Below are 17,552 nucleotides of genomic sequence, written 5' to 3'. Positions count from 1 at the left end.
TTTGTGTGTTTTCATGCATAATTGTGCCCCCAAAAAGCCGTTTTGAGAGGCAAAAGAACAATAAACATGTAATTACAATAAGCCTTTGCAACGCTTAGCCGCTTGGGCCTAAATATGAAACTAAACCTAAAAGGATAAACTAATAACACCCCACCTGAAAATATTAAAGACCAATGATCAGAAGCAGACCCAAAAGAAAAACAAAACCCCAAACCTATTAAGATCATGACAAAAGCATGATAAGAACAGGGCTTGCTTTGGTCTTTTAAATGAGCCAGAATAAATAGAACTGCATGCAGTCCTGATTTAAAGGGGCAAACAGTTTAAGACCACAGGAACTAAGTGCTGCTTCCCCTTGTTTAGTTCTAGTCCTGGAAGAACTGAGTGAATAGTCTACATGGTTCATACCTGCAAGAGTTCTGATGAAGTCTCACATTTTTCAAATCTCCAAAATGATCATATGAATATCACTCCTGAAGGAAATTAATGAAAGCTTCCGTTCATGCAATAATCCTTTTCATATCAATCAACATGTATTAATAGACATTTGTACTGATGATGCCAGCACATTTACAAATCCCCCCTTTATGTACTATCTGCTTATGAAAACTTGGGAAAAGAGATTCAATTATGAACTCACCTTGCATGGTCAGAAATGTTTTTTTGACCTTGTTAAAACATGCAGATTGAATATTTAGGAGGCTATCAGAACAAGTTTCCATTTCCTTTGTAATCTGATCTGGAAATTATCTTGTATGTTCATGCAGGACACGGGGGCGTTTCTTCTGTCTGGGGATAACTGTCAGACTAATGGGAATTATAAGAAAAAAGCTAAATAAAAAAAACAAAACAAAAAAAACATTTGCAACTATAGTTGTCGTTTGCCCAGCCCCTTTCCAGTATTAGACCATGCAGTCATCAACTCAAGAGACACACTGAAAGGACAAACGTATGCATGTATTTTCCCAACAGAAGGAGTCGTGATGCTGGTTTACCTTCTTTTTCTGCTCCTCATCTCTGGTAAGTCTGAACAATATTCAGCAGGATACATGAAGTCAGTCATTGAAATCAAAAGCAATTAACAGTTAACGTTGGGTTAGTGAGATGTTACTGTTAAAGAGTGAAGACAGGCAATTTAAAACCTTTCAGGAATTATGGACTATTTTGGACTTGTCTGTCTGGTGGTGCTGCTGTAACAATTACCATGAGTTATTTAGCTGACAGAGATCTTTGTTTTACAGGCAACATACAGAAAAAATGTGTCAAATGTGAATTTTAGGAGTAAAGAGACACATGTTCTGTTAGATATAGAGAAGTAAAATCTAAGAAAGGCTCTATGTATTTATTTATTTTTAAGCTTCAAAATTACTCAATGCTTCAGAAGGATACGTTTACTCACAAACATTAGAAAAATCCTCAATTCTCTGAGAGAAAAAGAGATAACTATTCATAGAAAAGATGCTCACATTACTAAATAATGAGTAAATTGATTATATAAAACCCATGCGATGCTTTCTGTGAAAATCTCATAATGGCCTCTTAATGGCCACAATCAATTCTAATTACTGCATATATCTGTGAAACTGTTTTTGATGTCCTCATCATAAATTCAGAAGCAATGAATACAGACCACACAGGAGGTAATGGAGCTATTGTAGAAGAAATGCAATTAATATCATTAAAGATTGACCAAAATGTGATGGTAGCCCTAAAGATTTAAAAGCCAATCTGAATAGTTTCTAAAAGTCGTCATGTTTGAGAAATGTTTTCTTGTGGTCTTTTTCTGTAGATGAATTTCAGTGTGAGCAAAACTGCAGTTATCAAGATGTTTTGAACCATTTGAACCTGTCAAGTAACAACGATCTGTACTCCATGACCCGGCCAGTTAGAAACTATAAAAATCCCACACAAGTATCACTGGAAGTTTTGCTCTATGCCATCCTAGACGTGGTAAGTAATCAATGTTTTTTGTCCAAGGGAATGTATATAATTATATATATATATATATATATATATATATATATATATTTTAACCAGTTTGGTTCAACTGTCTTTGGCCTTGTAGCTTCTGATATTTGCATTCATTTGCATGTCCAAAAGAAAGAGAAATGTGAAAAAACAAAAACTAAACAAAACAAAAAAAGAACTGTGAAAAAAACAAATCAACAAATAAACAAAGGCGAGCACGAGGCAGCAGAGAAGTCAGCCAAAGGTTTCCACCAAATTATGATTTTATATTTGGAATGCTTCTAAAAAAAGTGGTATTATCAAAAGTCTGTGTATTAACTAAAAACTCATAAGCTGATGAGTTGTACCATAAGTGTTAGGAAGTCATTACAAATGTTTACTGAGATCAATTACTTGGACACCTAACAGACCAGAACCCTATAGTTTTAAAATCACTAGATCGTAACATAGTCAGATGAAAATCTGCTTGTGACTAAAAGTAGTAAAAAACAAAAAAACTAACTGGAATTCTGAAAGCATTTAGATTTTTTTATACTATTCACTTTTCTCCACAAAATCAGTGTATGGTTGATTTATGATGATTGTTGCACCTGCAGCTAAAACTGCCCTTTCTTTCATTTAGCTCAGACACAGAGCAGAAATGAATCACAGGTACAGCAGGTTAATGTGGGAATGTTTTTGTGAGGGTATTTTCTGTTTGAATAACATGATCTCTGTTTTCTGATCTTGTTTTATGACAAAAGATACATAGATTACATAGAAATACACATAATATAAAACAGTAAATAAAAACACTTTATTACCTGAGACACTTTATGCTCACAAACAACACTTGTGCCCGCATTCACAAAGTTTCTCAGAGTCCTCTCAGAGAGCTCTTATATTAGCCTAAATATTCCTATCTATGAGTCTTGGCTTCAGAGTGATTCAGGTGCTGCTGAGAACGACTCTGAGAAAGGAGACAGACATTTTTATCTTAGTGAGGAGAAGTGGTTGACCCCGTTCCTAGGTGTGAAGCTGCCTTTTAAGAACTGTAAGTGGTTGATAGTACAAACAAACAAACAAAAAGCCAAAGACACACACACACACATCCTTGTTTAATGTACATGGTGAGGATCATGCCTTGTCTTCCATAGAGTTCCATTCATCTTCAAGCCTTTCTATGGGCCAACCCTGACCCTAGCCCTAACCCTAACATTTGTCGGTTTATACCTAACGCTAACCTAAACCTAAGTGACGCCATAGCGCTAGACCTAAATCCTAGCCTAGAATAAAAGTAATGACCAACATTACTTTCTCTCCTTTGATTATGCTCCTAGTAATCAAAGGAGATAAGTTAACAGATCTGGGACATGATGATGAAAGTCAGCAAACTTAAATAATTGCATATATAATTGCAATAATTGCACAGCATTAAAATGTTTGAACCCACCCCATGTGCTTCCTCATCATGATTTTGATTTGCTTGTTATGTTCACTCACCATACGGGTTATTTTACCTGTTAATCTATTTGATATTTCTATGCATTCACCTGTCAGCATTTTATTGTGATTGCCTGCTTGAATAAAGCGGTTGTATCAGGCAAAGCCAACATAAAATGGAGAACAAAAGGTGGAACAAAATGAGAGGAGCAGCACCTCTGTCTGCACAGCTTTGGGAGGAGAATTGAGGAGTGATGAAAGGTAAATTGATCCCTGGATCATAGTGCAAATATTTGAAGCACAGATATTTCTCTGCGCGTCTTGGTGCTTTTACGTACCAGCCTTTGAAGTTAGAAGCACTCCGTGCAGCAGAAAGCCAGAGAGTAGCTGGCATCACACAAGCAAACTTCATGACCATTTAGTCTACTGATATCATCATGTACGATACAGAGAATCCTATCTCACCATTTTTATATTGTCTAGAGTGTGTATTTATGGATGCTTTTCTGAAACTTTTTCCATTTCTTCTAAAATGTTCACTATTGAGAGCATTAATGTAAATAATATAAAGATTCCTCTGTACTGTATTCTTTGTACATTTTTCCAATCTTTATCCATGAATATTCAATATTTTACCTATTATTTATCTTCAATTTTATTATGTTACTAGAGCTGCACGTTTAACACGCTGAGCTCTGAAACTCATTTATTTCCCCCTATGGGAATAATAATGTTCATCTTACCTACACATTAATAATTGTATGAAGGTTAAAGAAGTTTATGTTCTCATTTCCTCCACTGTTTAGGTAGTGGATCAGCCAAACAGCTCCCTCTGTTTCCACCATCTTCCCTGCTTACGACACTCTTAGGCTCGTCTAAAGTCCTCCTCAATACTCCTAATATTTTTTTCACATTAGGAGCTCTCTTAAAGTCTATGAGGCTTTGTGAATAACTTTTATCTTACCAAGGTAAAATTCTAAGAAAAATCGATTTTTCTGAAATTACGTCACTTTTAGTCTTAGGATTCTTTGTGAATACGGGCACTGGCTGTTCCTTCATACACAGCTTAAAGTTTCTGACTGTTTCAAAATCCTTAGGCAGAAATTGTTTCCCATGCCTAGACTGTTTTTGTTGGGTAAGAAATCTTTCTTCTCTACCTGTTTATTTTCCCTGAGCTCATTCACGTCTCTTGCATAGATGATCATAGCTAAAGTGTTCAGCATGTCCTTTCTTCTGTCACCATCAGACGTCCATCCATCAGGGTGAGATATTCCCATGTGAAAGGTGTATTTTTTTGTATTTTTTTCAAGAAAGCAATCCTCTTTTTCACCTTGACAGGCCTGCAAATGCAGATGCTATGCCATCATCCACATATGAAAGTAAATGGGAAAGACTTTTTGTGTCAGAAAAGTGTTTTGAATTTACCTACAGTATCTGCTTTGAAAACATTATAGAAATGCTAATTAAAATAAATGCCCCATATTTTCAAGACTGTTGTTTTAATGGCTCTAAAACATGATACATAATCTTTAAGTATTTTGTACCATCGGGTTTAAACCCCAAAATGGCTGCCAGGCATTTGGTTCTAGACTGAAACCTTTGCCAGAATTTAGATCAAACGTTAGATAATGATTCATTACATACAGACACAAATACTCAAAATTAGTTACAGACTGAAAATTAATTTATGCATTTATATTTAAAGTACCCGCTTTATTTTTAGCGGGAATTCAGAAAATAGTCACCAGATATTGGTTTCTTTGACATTTCCTGGAAAACTGTAATAGCCTTCATTCCTTCAGAAGTACATACCAGCTTTCATCGGAAATCTTGTGCATTACTCATATATTATTATCAGCTATGATAATGTAGCAGAAGAAAATGATTTAAAGCTCATTAGAAGATCTTCAGCGGAAACGCTCCCTCTTAGTGACCATGTTAATGGCCTGTAATGTAACAGCATTTACATGTATCGAAGGATTTTGCTTTATGTTGTGATTTTTACATCATATTCTATTTTCCACAGGTTGAGAAAGACCAGAAATTTATTCCTTATGTGTGGACTGTCACAGTGAGTTATTCTCAATGTTTTTACCCTGCATTAGCATGAAAACTATCATATTTACGGACAAATTCTCTTTTTGTGTTATCAAAGCTGCAATTGTTTAGTCTCGCTTTTTACTGTTACTTTTCCCCTTGTTTCCTCTACAGAGGTGGAAGAATGAATACATTTCTTGGGATCCCAATCAGTTTTGTGGAATTGATAATGTTTCTCTACCTACTGACATTTTATGGAAACCAGATCTTACGATTGAAGAAATGTGAGTGTTTATATGTGAATACTATGACATCATGCATGTGTTGTACAAACATTAAGAGCACCCCACACCTTGACATTTTATGATTTGTACAGATAGAACCCAGTATTTGAGCCAGAAATGGAGTACGTTGAAAAGATTTATTGTAAAAGGTTGGAGTTGGTGGCAGGCAAGAGATGAAAGCAAAAACAGGAGACAGGTGGGCAGGCTGGTGATGATTAATGGCAGGCCGACCAGCTGACAGGTAATATGACTGACACTGATTGACCAGGTGCTGATAATGAGCAGGCAGGAGAAAACAGACCAAGGGGTAGGCAGGATCCAGAAGTCAGAGGCAGTCTAGATTGTGACCAGAGTAGCAAGGCAAGCAGCAGAACCTTCCAGAACTGAAGGACGAGCACACAGTCACTTGCGATATCCAACAGTGAGGGAAGGTCACACTGAGGAACTGTAGGTCTGGCAGGCTTGAGCTCACAAGCAATGGGAACAGCACACAGACAGCGCTAATGAGACAACCTGGCAAAGAGTGACTGTTGGAGGCAGGTATAAATAAGCAAAGTAACAGGTGTTACAAATTCACATATGTACGTGAATTTGGTAACTTTTTCCGGGTTGAACTGTTGTGTAGGCCAACCGCACCGGTGTATCCAGCGCACACATTTCTCCTTGGCAGTCTTGAAGAAAACATCCTTCATATGCGGCCGATCAGCGTACCTCGAGTCGCTGTTGCCCGTTCCATAGCAACAATGTTTAAAAACCATGGTTTTAGACTTGGAAAAAGCAGCCGTTTTACGAGTAAAACCAAGGGTAACGCACGTCTCTTTTACAGCGAAACAGCGGAGGACAGAGCAAGCTTGCCGTACCGCGTACTACGTGATATGACGTCTCGTGACGTCACATTCTAAAAATAGCTCGCTCGTGCATAATCACAGCCAGCAATATATATATATATATATATATATATATATATATATATATATATATATATATATATATATATATATATATATGTCATGTCATGCTTGCCTGTATTTTTATGCTTTAGGGCCCTTGGAAATTAATATTAAATTAATATTAAAAAAAGTAATAACCATTAGTTTCTCTTATGATTATCTCATATGTAAAATAAAATCTTTTTTCAATATGTTCTGTGTGTAATTATTCTATGAAAAGCACAATCTTATTTGGCAGGCTCTGTATGTTTTTCTGTCACTTTAGTGAATGCATGGGCTTAAGCAGACAGAGTGAAAGTACTTGTGGAACTTGGACAGTGATGTGCAAAGCAGGAGATTTTATTCAGAAATAAGAGTTTTTAAACAGTTTTGAATTGTAATCATTTATTTCTTTTTGACACTACTTCTCTGGCAATTGAAAACACCCTTTCATGTGCTAAATGAACCCAAATTCAGGCAGGATCATCTTGATCTGGGGTCTCAAACTTGTGCTCTTAATATCTGGGTTCCAGCAACTTTTAAATGGGTCTCTGGTTCAACCCAATTAAATTAATTAATTAAGTTATTAACAAGCTCTGGAAAGCTGATTACATGTCAGTGAGATAAGTCTCCAATTTGAGTCAGGAGTGTTGGACCAGAGTCACATTTAAATGTTGGCAGACACTGTGAAGGACTTCAGGTTGAGAGTCCTAACCTTGATTGTGATTGGAAAAAATAAATAAATACAAATAAAATGCTGCACTTTGTGGAAAACAGGGTAAAAAACACCTGGATAATAAGACAAATGACTTAAAAAGAACCATGAAAAATTAATTCTGAGAAGGAGTCATTATTAAAAAGGAGTGTTTATTAGGACAGATTGGGTTTGGTGGATAAAGAAACTGGTCCCTATCTCTAGCAGTCATAGGATGAGAGCCAGGGTAAACACAGGATAACCTTCCCAGGCTAAACAGTTAAAACCAGTTTTAAACTAGTAAATCTATAAACCATTTAGGCATTTTTTATTATTTATTGATTTTTTTTACCAAAAGGTCTATCTGGTTACACATCCAGAAATGTAAAATCTGAACTAACCCTAACAATTCTTGGTCCTATAATTAATCACAAAAAGGAGATTTTACGGAGCACCGTGCAACTTGGTTAAATAATGTTATATATGGGCTATGGATTATGCTTTGTGCTATTGTCCTCTTCATGCACCTGATCTGTAAATATGATGGCAGGGCTTTTCATTGATAGTCTAACAGATAGGGCAGGACGATAGAGAACAAAAGCATATCAATAAAATAGAAATATTGATCGACATTGATAATCATCAAAAAAACTCAAAACATGTATTGTAAGTGCAGCCCTGGCAATTTTATGCTGTTGCTCAATTACCTAATCTTAAATAAAGAACACTGAATTCAAACACAACCTTTTATTCAACCAACTTTCTACCAAACTTTAAGTCTTTTAAAAAAAGACTTAAAGTTTTGGGCTCTGAGCTCTTTGAAGCTTGGTGAAGGAACTTTCCTAGGTTTGCATTAATAATTGGTTGAGAGTGTATAACGGCCGTAGTATTAACCTACATGATAGGCTAGAATTAGCCTCGTGAGACCATCCTGATCTCGTGAGCTTTCAAGGTTTTACTCGCAGATCAGTCTGGCTACTCTCCGTTAAAGAAAATTTGGAGCCGTTCACCAAACGAACGTACAATCAGCGTTGGCTTTGAGGCGGGTTGAGGTGTGACGCAACGGGAAGCGCGACAGTTCAGTCTAAAGAACATGGCGGCTTCAGCCGATGAAACTAGCGTTAGCGTGGCTATCGAGGAAGTTTTATCGGAATTACAGAGTATTTCTCTGCTGAGCTAACGAGCCTTTACCTGCAGCAGTAAGAGTAGCTTGGCTTGTGGTTGTGTTTTCGTCGTCGCTCCTAACAGAGCGACGAGGAATCTGATTGGTTCATTTGGCCCGTCTATCACCTTCATAGGCCAATCAGCTAACTAGTATTTTCGCCCCTTCCCAAAGTTACTTCAACGGAAGGTTTCCAGATGGATATGCGGAGCAAATCTATCTGGCGGAGTCAGGTAAGGCTAGAATGCAAAAGGAAGTAAAACTGTTCTGCTATTGAACATTTTATTGACCCCTTTTTTCTATTGCACCGGACGCCTATCGATCAATACATATTGTTATTGAATAATTGTCCAACACACAATTGTCCATCCAACAGATAACTGTTGCTTTCAAACAGCTCCCTAAAAAAAACCCAAAAAACAAAAACACATTGGCTCTTTGTCATATGTGAACCTCAAGGTGCATAATTACTTTTTTCCCCATGTGTCTCATTTATACAGGACAGAGAAAGATAAAGCCCCCCCAAGTCCATACCTCACCATCAACAACGAAGGATATGTTGAAGTCCAAAATGACCAGGTGTTAGTGAGCACCTGCAGGATGCATATATACAAATTTCCTTTTGACATTCAGAGATGTAACCTCACCTTCAAATCCATTATACACACAGGTGAGAGCATGTTTCTAACATATCTATGAATATTTTGTATCTGGTTTAAGCAGCAGTGGGAAGTTCAAGACAGCCAGGACAGAAAACAATTGTTGACTGTCATCAACATTACCCAAAGGACTGCTCGACTGCTTCTTTGTATGTTTGCGTTCACTCCCATCAGATTTCTTCTTGTTAAATTAGTTATGAGGAAGATAAATAAAATTATCTGGTAAGACGATGTGGAGAACAGGCAAATAGCCAAGGAAATTTAACTGGAAATTCTGATTAGTAGCGTTCAGTTGGGTTGTCAGGTGGCTAAAGATGGTCTACAGTTAAATTTTACTTGAGATGGTAGGGCTTTAACATGCACAAAAAACTTATTATTAAATAAATGCATTAAATAAAACCCTGGGAACCTTATTAAATGATGTTTATATGATAGAAGATGAGCTTATTTCAAAGCTTTCCCTCATATTTACCAGGGGTGTCAATAATTATGAAAGGTACCTTATAACAAACAAAACAAACATAAGATTCACAACCTTTGCCATTTACAACTGAGTAAAGATATTTCAGTTGTGGTATCTGTGTTTACGACTGAGCAGAGAAGATAATTTTTGTGTTATATGACAGATTTCTTTTCTCCCCTGGTATCTAAAACAGCTTTTGCCCTGTTTCACCTGTGTTTCAGCCAAGGAAATCCGTCTGCAACCGAGTGACAACTCTTCAGAGGCCACAGAGTGGTCTCGGGAGCTGATGCGAACCCAGTATGAGTGGCTGTTCATCAACATGACAGTCACTGCTAACAACGCCAGTGTTTTAACTGATCAAGACATTGTCATTTATACTGTAGGTTTCACTACTTTCATATGTACACCAGTGATTTATTTCCAGACAAGTATAGTTTTATTTCTGTTTTAGTATTTAGTGACCTTTAATATGTTCTGTATTATTGTCATTTTGACTTTTTATGAATTTAAAGTATACAGAATGTTACATTTTCACTGAAGTCTAATATTTTAACATTTTGCACATTTCTAATTATTAAGCCTCTTTAGCAGTGATTTAAGGTGTCACATCTCCCAGTGATAGTCAGTTGAAATTGCTCAAAAAAAATAGAGCAACGAAAAATATTTAGAGATAAGTTTTAAACATTTAAAGTAAAGATTTTTCTTGTATTCCAAAAGAAATCCAATCTTGGTAAACCTTGTCACAAAGATCTGTTTACTATGTTTCCTGAGAATTAACTACCTGAATGTTAAATCTTGTTTCCCAGATCACAATGAAGAGGAGGTCTCTGCTGTACATTGTCAACTTCCTGCTCCCAGTTCTCTTCTTCTTGTGCCTGGACTTGGCCTCCTTCATTATCTCAGACTATGGCGGAGAGAAACTCAGCTTCAAAGTCACTGTGCTGCTTGCTGTTACGGTGTTACAGCTCATTCTCAATGATATTCTGCCTTCCTCCTCTAACAGGGTTCCACTCATTGGTAGGACAAATCCTTGCTGTTGCTGGAGCATTCTTTGTGTATAATAGACATAACCTGACTTAATACATCTTGTGCTATCTGATCCTTTTTAGCCGCCTACTGCATTGGGGTGTTTGCTCTGATGATGCTCAGCCTTCTGGAGACGATTGTTGTGATGTATCTGAGAGAGAAAGACTCCCAAGAGACAATCAGAGATGGATGCATGATGCAGGAATCTGTCAAGTCCAACAAAGGCAACTTCCACGGCTGCTACACAGATAGGAGATCAAAGCTACGGGGAAACTGGGCTCTTTAGTAGTTACTTGTTGTTTTGCAACAATGTACTGTCTGCATCTTATCAACATTTCCAAGTTCTTTATTGAAAACCAAAAGCAGTGGTGTTCAATGCTATTTCTCAAGGGCCACAATCCCAGATGTTTTAAAAGTGTCCCATTTCCAATATAGCTGATTCAAACGGCTGAAATACCTCCTCAGCATTACATTAGGTTCTGCAGAGTCCTACAAATGAAATATTTATTTGATTTAGTTATGTTGAAATAGGAAGATGACTAAGATTTGCAAGACACCAACCCATGAGTACTGACACTGGGCCTCATTGGTCAAAATGTAATGTACTTTATATCGTGACTAACAAGTTATTAACTCTCACCGATGTCTAATAAATGCCCTAAATTATTTTACAAAATAAATATCTTCATAACAGAACAAACATACAAACAAAACTACACAGATAGAAATTTCCCCATATTCCATGGAAAAATTCAAAAAAAGTTTATATAATTAATTATCATTGTTTATAAAACTACAAAGAATACCTTACTTATAACCAATATTGTCAAAAACATTGTAACAATACCTCCTAAAAAAGAATTTTGAAGATCTTTTCTGCTTTGAGATAATTTAATTAGAAAAATTGTAAATCTGCTGCCCTCCTTGGGAGAACTACTGTAACAGCATTCAGCATGCTCAAATATAAATCAACAGCAATATAACTATTTGAGTACAATTCAATTCAGTCTATTTGGATAGTGCCAAATTACACCAAACATTGCCTGAAGGCACTTTATAAACAGCTCTTATTTTTATGCAGTTTCCCAGACCCCAAGTATTTTTGAAATTCCACTTAAATCAGTTCCATTTTGTCCAATACAATCTAGTAACAAATAGTCAAATTTCCTCATAATTATAAGCAAGAAAAAAATCAATGATATACTTCCAGTCTGTAAACAGTTTGTCCAATAAACAGTCAGCCTCATGCAAGAACATATGTTGGCATTAAATATTTTGGTCAGTAATTAATTATTAGAATTAATTTAACTAATTATTTTTCAGACACACATGATTGGACTCAAGGCGGTTTTATCTACAATATGTCTTCAAGTGAAACTGGTGAGAGCCTGCCTAGTGCCAAAGAGGTTAGCATTTAGTTATCATTGATGTACACAAACTGAAATGCAAAAAGCCGCCCTTGCTTATGTTAAATGATCTATTTAACCACTCTTTCAGGACAGAAGCAGCAAAGTGCTAGGGGACTGTTACACCCTGGAGAGGCTTTCAGATGAGCTAAAAGCGATGGAGAAGACATTAACTCTGCTTTTCAAGTCCAAGAAAGAAGAAGAGACATCTGGCTATTGGAACAGAGTGGCTCTGAGAGTCGACAAAGTTTTCTTTTTGTTCTATCTCATAGTGGTCTTTGTGTTCCTGATTTTAATTTTCATAGAGTGGCAAAATGATTAGAGCTCATATCAACCTCAGCATTTATCTGAACCGCAAGGGAGAAAAAGTGAAAAAAACGCATCCCAATTCAGTTGAATTTATCATAGCCTTATATATTTGTTCTATACCAAAGTGTACTGATATGCAATACCCCTTATTCAGAAGTTGGTTAGCTATATAAACCAACCTATTTACTTTGATTTAGTGGTGCCATCAATAAGAGGTAGAAAACAATTTTGCTAATTGCCCTGATGCATCTCAATAACCCAGGTAGATCAATTAAATGTAAAATGATAAAAATTTAGTAAGTACTTTGGATGGTTCATTTTAATAATTTCAAACAACTTTTAAATTTTTAACACATAAACACGACACTTTCAAGAATCTGGAAATTCTACGCAAAGATGAAATAGAATAGCAGAGGTCCACGGTTCTCTTCCTGATATCTTGCCTGATTTCTTTAGATTTTTTGTTTCATGATGTCACACAAGGCAGCAGAGTGCCTCAATTTACTTAAATGTTGTGGATTAACCAATCGGACGCCCACATCATCACCTGGGCTTTCCAGAATTGCTTAAAGGTATAGTACTTTTAGCGTATGTAAGCTTCTTGAAGGTGCATAGTGCAAGTTTTGAAGTTAAGTGTTCATTTTCTTTCCCATATATACCCTTACAATTGACTGACGTGTATAGTTAGTTATCTTCTATTTAACACAGTTGCCTCTGTAGGCTGCATTATTCAGTTCATGAGAGGGTGATTTGGGCTGAATTCTCTGGGTGTGCATGTGGGTATGACGCGCTGCACGCTCTCATTCACCTGGATACTTTGCTGAGTTGCCGGCATAATCAATGCATTAGTGAGAGAACATGGGCTAGCTTTAATATTTACCTTCTTACCTCAGAAGACATTATGCCTCTAAAAACCTACCTGCGCAGTTGCAGCGGCAGCGCTTGTGTCATTACAATTTGACGCACGAGGGGATTTTACGTTACGTTCCTTTAAGTAGATTAATATAATATGAATTATATACGTTCTCTAAAATAACTCTTTCATTATTCTGGCATTTCTCTTGTAGAAATAATTTTTTTGCTTTTGACCAAAAACAGGAAAATGAATTTTCATGCAATTGTGATGGATGCTGAAATCTGTTGGCTCCAATACATTTTCAAACTATAGTGTATTAAACATGTGATTGTTTGGTGTTTGAAAAAAACAATGTTGTAGCATTGCCTCGTTACATATCTGACATAGCTAATACTCTAACATCAGTAGTTATATCTAGCCACAACAGGCTGACACTAATGTTCAATAAATCATTCATAGCAATTTAGAAATGTTATTGTTTGCAATGCTGTATTTCTCTCTATCTTCTGAGTCATTTAGCTGATAATTACTTGACGACTTGGGAACACTCTCAGACTGTTTGTAGATCTGAAGTTAATAAACTCCAAATCTAAGATGTTCATGGGTTTCGTAAATACTGAAAGAGAGTTCTGTAGCTAGTATTGTTACACTAAATTTAGATGCTACACACCTTGTCAAGTATAGGTTTTGAACTAAGATGGATGAAGCAGATGGGTACAATGTTATGAAAAAAATCACAATAAAGCCTGTTTGGACCTCTGCTGAATATTTGCCAGTAAACATTAAAGAAACTCATCCCAAATGAGAAAAAAAAAAGCCAGGGTCAAGAATGGGAGGCTCTGATAAGTGTTCTCACCCTGGCCAAAATACCAGGTTTTGTGCTCTGAAAAAACTGAAACCGTGATATTTTATTTTCTGCAAAAGATCTATAATACTTCTTTCCTTTTTTATGATCGTGAACAAGCAATGTTTGCCCATATTCCTTTGCAAAAATTCTCCAAATTTATTAGATTGCAAGGACCTCCCTTGTCCATAGCATTTCTCAAATGACCTCACAACGTTTTTTCTTGATAAAGTTTTTTGAGCTCGGCCATTCCAAACCTTAGACTTTCCTCACATTGTTTTTCTATCATTATGTGATTTAGAGGGGACCCAAGTGCAGAGCATAGTAAGGACAAAAGGTAAGTTTAATGATGAAAATATATAAAACATATAATCATTACACAGGAGATCAGGCATGAAACACAGGAACTACTGTGTTTTTCGGACCACAAGGCACACCGGATTACACATTTTAACTGATTTTTGAGCGCATTGTACCATGTAAAATCGGTCAGTAGTCACATATAAAGCGCACCATCAATTTTTAAGAATAAATTAAGGATTTTAATTGTGCCTTAGAGTCCGAAAAATGTGATAAATAACAGCCGTGAGGAACGGAGACACACAGGAGAAGCAAACCAAATGGAGTGGCAGGAGGCATAAGTCCATGGAAGAACCCAGCAGGGAGCAAAGAGAATCAGGGATAATATATTGAGAGGGAGAGTGGAGAAATGACAGGCAATCAGAAAAACTAATTAGAAGTAATAACATGATCCACACAAGTATGAACTAAAATGGCAGCAACTAGAAGAAACATGAGCAGGAAAAACATAAATCCAAATCCCTCAAACAGCTAAGGATGTTGACATTTTCATTTGAATGTATATTTAGACGCAATCTGATGTGCTTAAATATTAAATATTTACCTTTCCAGTAAACCTCTGAAGGTCTGGAACAAATATAAATTCTTGGTCAATGTGATGCATATTCACACTTCACCAGTGCTACAGAGTTGCAACAGTCAGCTTGGGCAGATCTCCTCATTGCTTCTCAGCCATTTTATGACATGTGAACAGATCCATCTATTTTTCTAGATCTCTGTGGTTAAAAAGAGGTTTGCAGTCTAAATATTTCAAACAAAAAATACCAACAACAGGACATTCCACACTGTTTTGACAATTCATTTTTAAATTACATAAACAATTAGCTGCATGGTGTTTGGCAATTGCATGCAGATTGCCTTGGGTAACCTTTTGCATATAATTATTGGTGTCTTTTCATCTAATTGCATCCAAAAGGCTAATTTCAAAGTGGAAACACTGACACCATTAAGAAACACTGGTTGATTGGCAGTCAGGATTAAATAAAAATCTCCCCTTTGTGGGATTTTTCTAAAGTAGATGTACATGCTCAACGAGAAATCAATCTAACAGTGCATAAAAGACATGCAGATTTTCCATCATTATCAAAATAAATACTGTACTGTACTGTACTGATCTGCACGGGTGGTTCTAATGATAATTTTGTCCCATTTACTTTCAATACATTGCACTGTTTCTGACATCTAACACCCTACCTAAAAGCCCTGTTTTCCCACATCCTGGTTTTGGCCAAGCTAATGAGCTCATTGGTGGTTTCATATTTATATTTGGCACTTCAGTGAAAATGATGCTCTTTGTCATTAATATTTAAATTATATAGCCAGACAGAAAGGTGGATATATTTATCTTAAGCATTTAAAACATGGGGAGCATCTATTTAATATTATGACCATACATGCAGCACCAGTCTGTCTGTGCGACAGCACGCAGAAATAATTTAGGATTTCTGTTATTCATTTGAAACTGAGGGAGATAAGAATTTTATGTAACAATAGAAAATTAATTAACAAAAATAGATTGTAGCAAATACGTTATATAGGAAAATCTACAATTAAATCTGCCATTATGTGCAAATGTGAAAATAAGTAATTAAATAATAACCTTCTTTACAGTGCATTTGAGTTAAAATCTATATTTTTATTTCAGTACTTATTTATTTCATATTTAAAGTGTATCGATGGTAAAGTATTTTAAACTGTTTTGGGCTTTTTGTTTGTATTTTTGGGGCTGACTGTCTTACTCTTCCCCCTTCTATGCTCCACTCTCCTCAGCCATCGCTCAGTTCACCCTAATTAGTTTCACCTGCTGCTACTAATTAAGCCAGTGGGTCTTAAATATTTTCTGTTGCACCTCCTTTTGAAGATAGAAAAAATGTTAGGCCCCCAGCCCAACAAAATGGGTCAGAAGCATAACTTTTATTGTTTTCTTAATGCATTGAAACCGTCGCTCTGAAGATTACACAGAACAATTTTTACATTTTATAACAGTTTTACATTCTATTTCTAACAACTAGAACTTTTAAACATGACCACATTTTATAAACTATATGATATTAACAACAGTCTAAAAGAGTTTTAGCCTGACATACCCCAGCAGTCGAAACAAATTAAATTAAACACAGCACCTTCTCTCTCTAGAAGAACGGCACGTTACTTTTAGGTAAGCATGAACCTTATCAATAAAATACAAAGAAAATAGACGAGCTGAAAATATGCAGACAATAATGTGAAGTCATTAATATTAAAGGCTAATTGCTGTTACATTAAGTTTTATACATTTTCAGGAGTTTATTCATATTATTCAATGACAAATTTTCATAGCTACGTTACCAACGCAGTGACGCTGTTGCGCTATGAATAATATAAACCAGTTCTGGTTGTAGTAATTGTTTATTGCCCAGTGATTTCACACGTCATTAATCTTTAGTATTTCATAACCTTCAATAAACACAAATTCAAATGACATATTTAGACCTTCATAGTAAATCACACGAACACATAACTAAAGTTATACTGGATTTAAATCAGACATTTTAACCAGAAATGGTTTATTTCTTGAATAGAGATATAACACATCAGTTTTAAACCATACAGTTAACACTGTTAAACACATCTAGCATAGTGCTAACTTTGTGCTAATGTACAGAATAATGATTAAACCACAGAACGTTTTGCAAAAGCAACATGTTGTTGCTTTTGCTGTTTATAATGTTTAAAATCATTTCACCATGTTGCAAAATGTATCAAAACGTAATGGAGAAGTGGTTTAGTTCTTCTTCCTAGGTTTATTGGTTCTTGGCAAAATATTTTTGGTGTGGATTACCGCCACCAACTGGTGAGGAGTGTGGGTCAGAATGGGAATATGTATGTCAAAATATGCTTATATATACATATCTATATATTTGTAAAATATGAATCGATACTAAATTATTCCAATTAGTCATGTTATTATTAAATATTTCAATAAATATTGATAGCACTAATCTTTTTTATTCTTCTGCTGAATGTCTGCCAGAAGGTCTTTAGCCAAGTTCCTTCTTTCTTCTGCATATCTCTATCAACACATCACTACATGTTCTACTGATTCTTCTTGTCCATAATATTCACATCTACCAGAAATATGTTTTCCTATTTG

At 35.9% G+C, this 17,552-nt stretch overlaps 1 protein-coding gene across 1 annotated transcript; it reads left to right on the top strand.

Annotated features, from left to right (window-relative positions):
- The first annotated feature begins 891 nt into the window (after nucleotides 1-891).
- Nucleotides 892-13,924, top strand: LOC105928193 (5-hydroxytryptamine receptor 3A). The gene is made up of 10 exons (XM_012865341.3): nucleotides 892-1,020; nucleotides 1,790-1,950; nucleotides 5,417-5,461; nucleotides 5,602-5,711; nucleotides 8,997-9,166; nucleotides 9,840-9,997; nucleotides 10,425-10,635; nucleotides 10,728-10,868; nucleotides 11,968-12,050; nucleotides 12,142-13,924. Exons 1-10 carry the CDS (start codon nucleotides 984-986, stop codon nucleotides 12,370-12,372), a joined length of 1,347 nt encoding a protein of 448 aa, XP_012720795.2. The 5' UTR covers nucleotides 892-983; the 3' UTR covers nucleotides 12,373-13,924.
- Nucleotides 13,925-17,552: the final 3,628 nt, after the last annotated feature.

The sequence above is a fragment of the Fundulus heteroclitus genome, chromosome 10 (assembly GCF_011125445.2).
Source record: "Fundulus heteroclitus isolate FHET01 chromosome 10, MU-UCD_Fhet_4.1, whole genome shotgun sequence".
In the NCBI taxonomy this organism is placed as follows: Eukaryota; Metazoa; Chordata; class Actinopteri; order Cyprinodontiformes; family Fundulidae; genus Fundulus; species Fundulus heteroclitus.
This window is presented reverse-complemented; position numbering and strand designations above follow the sequence as displayed.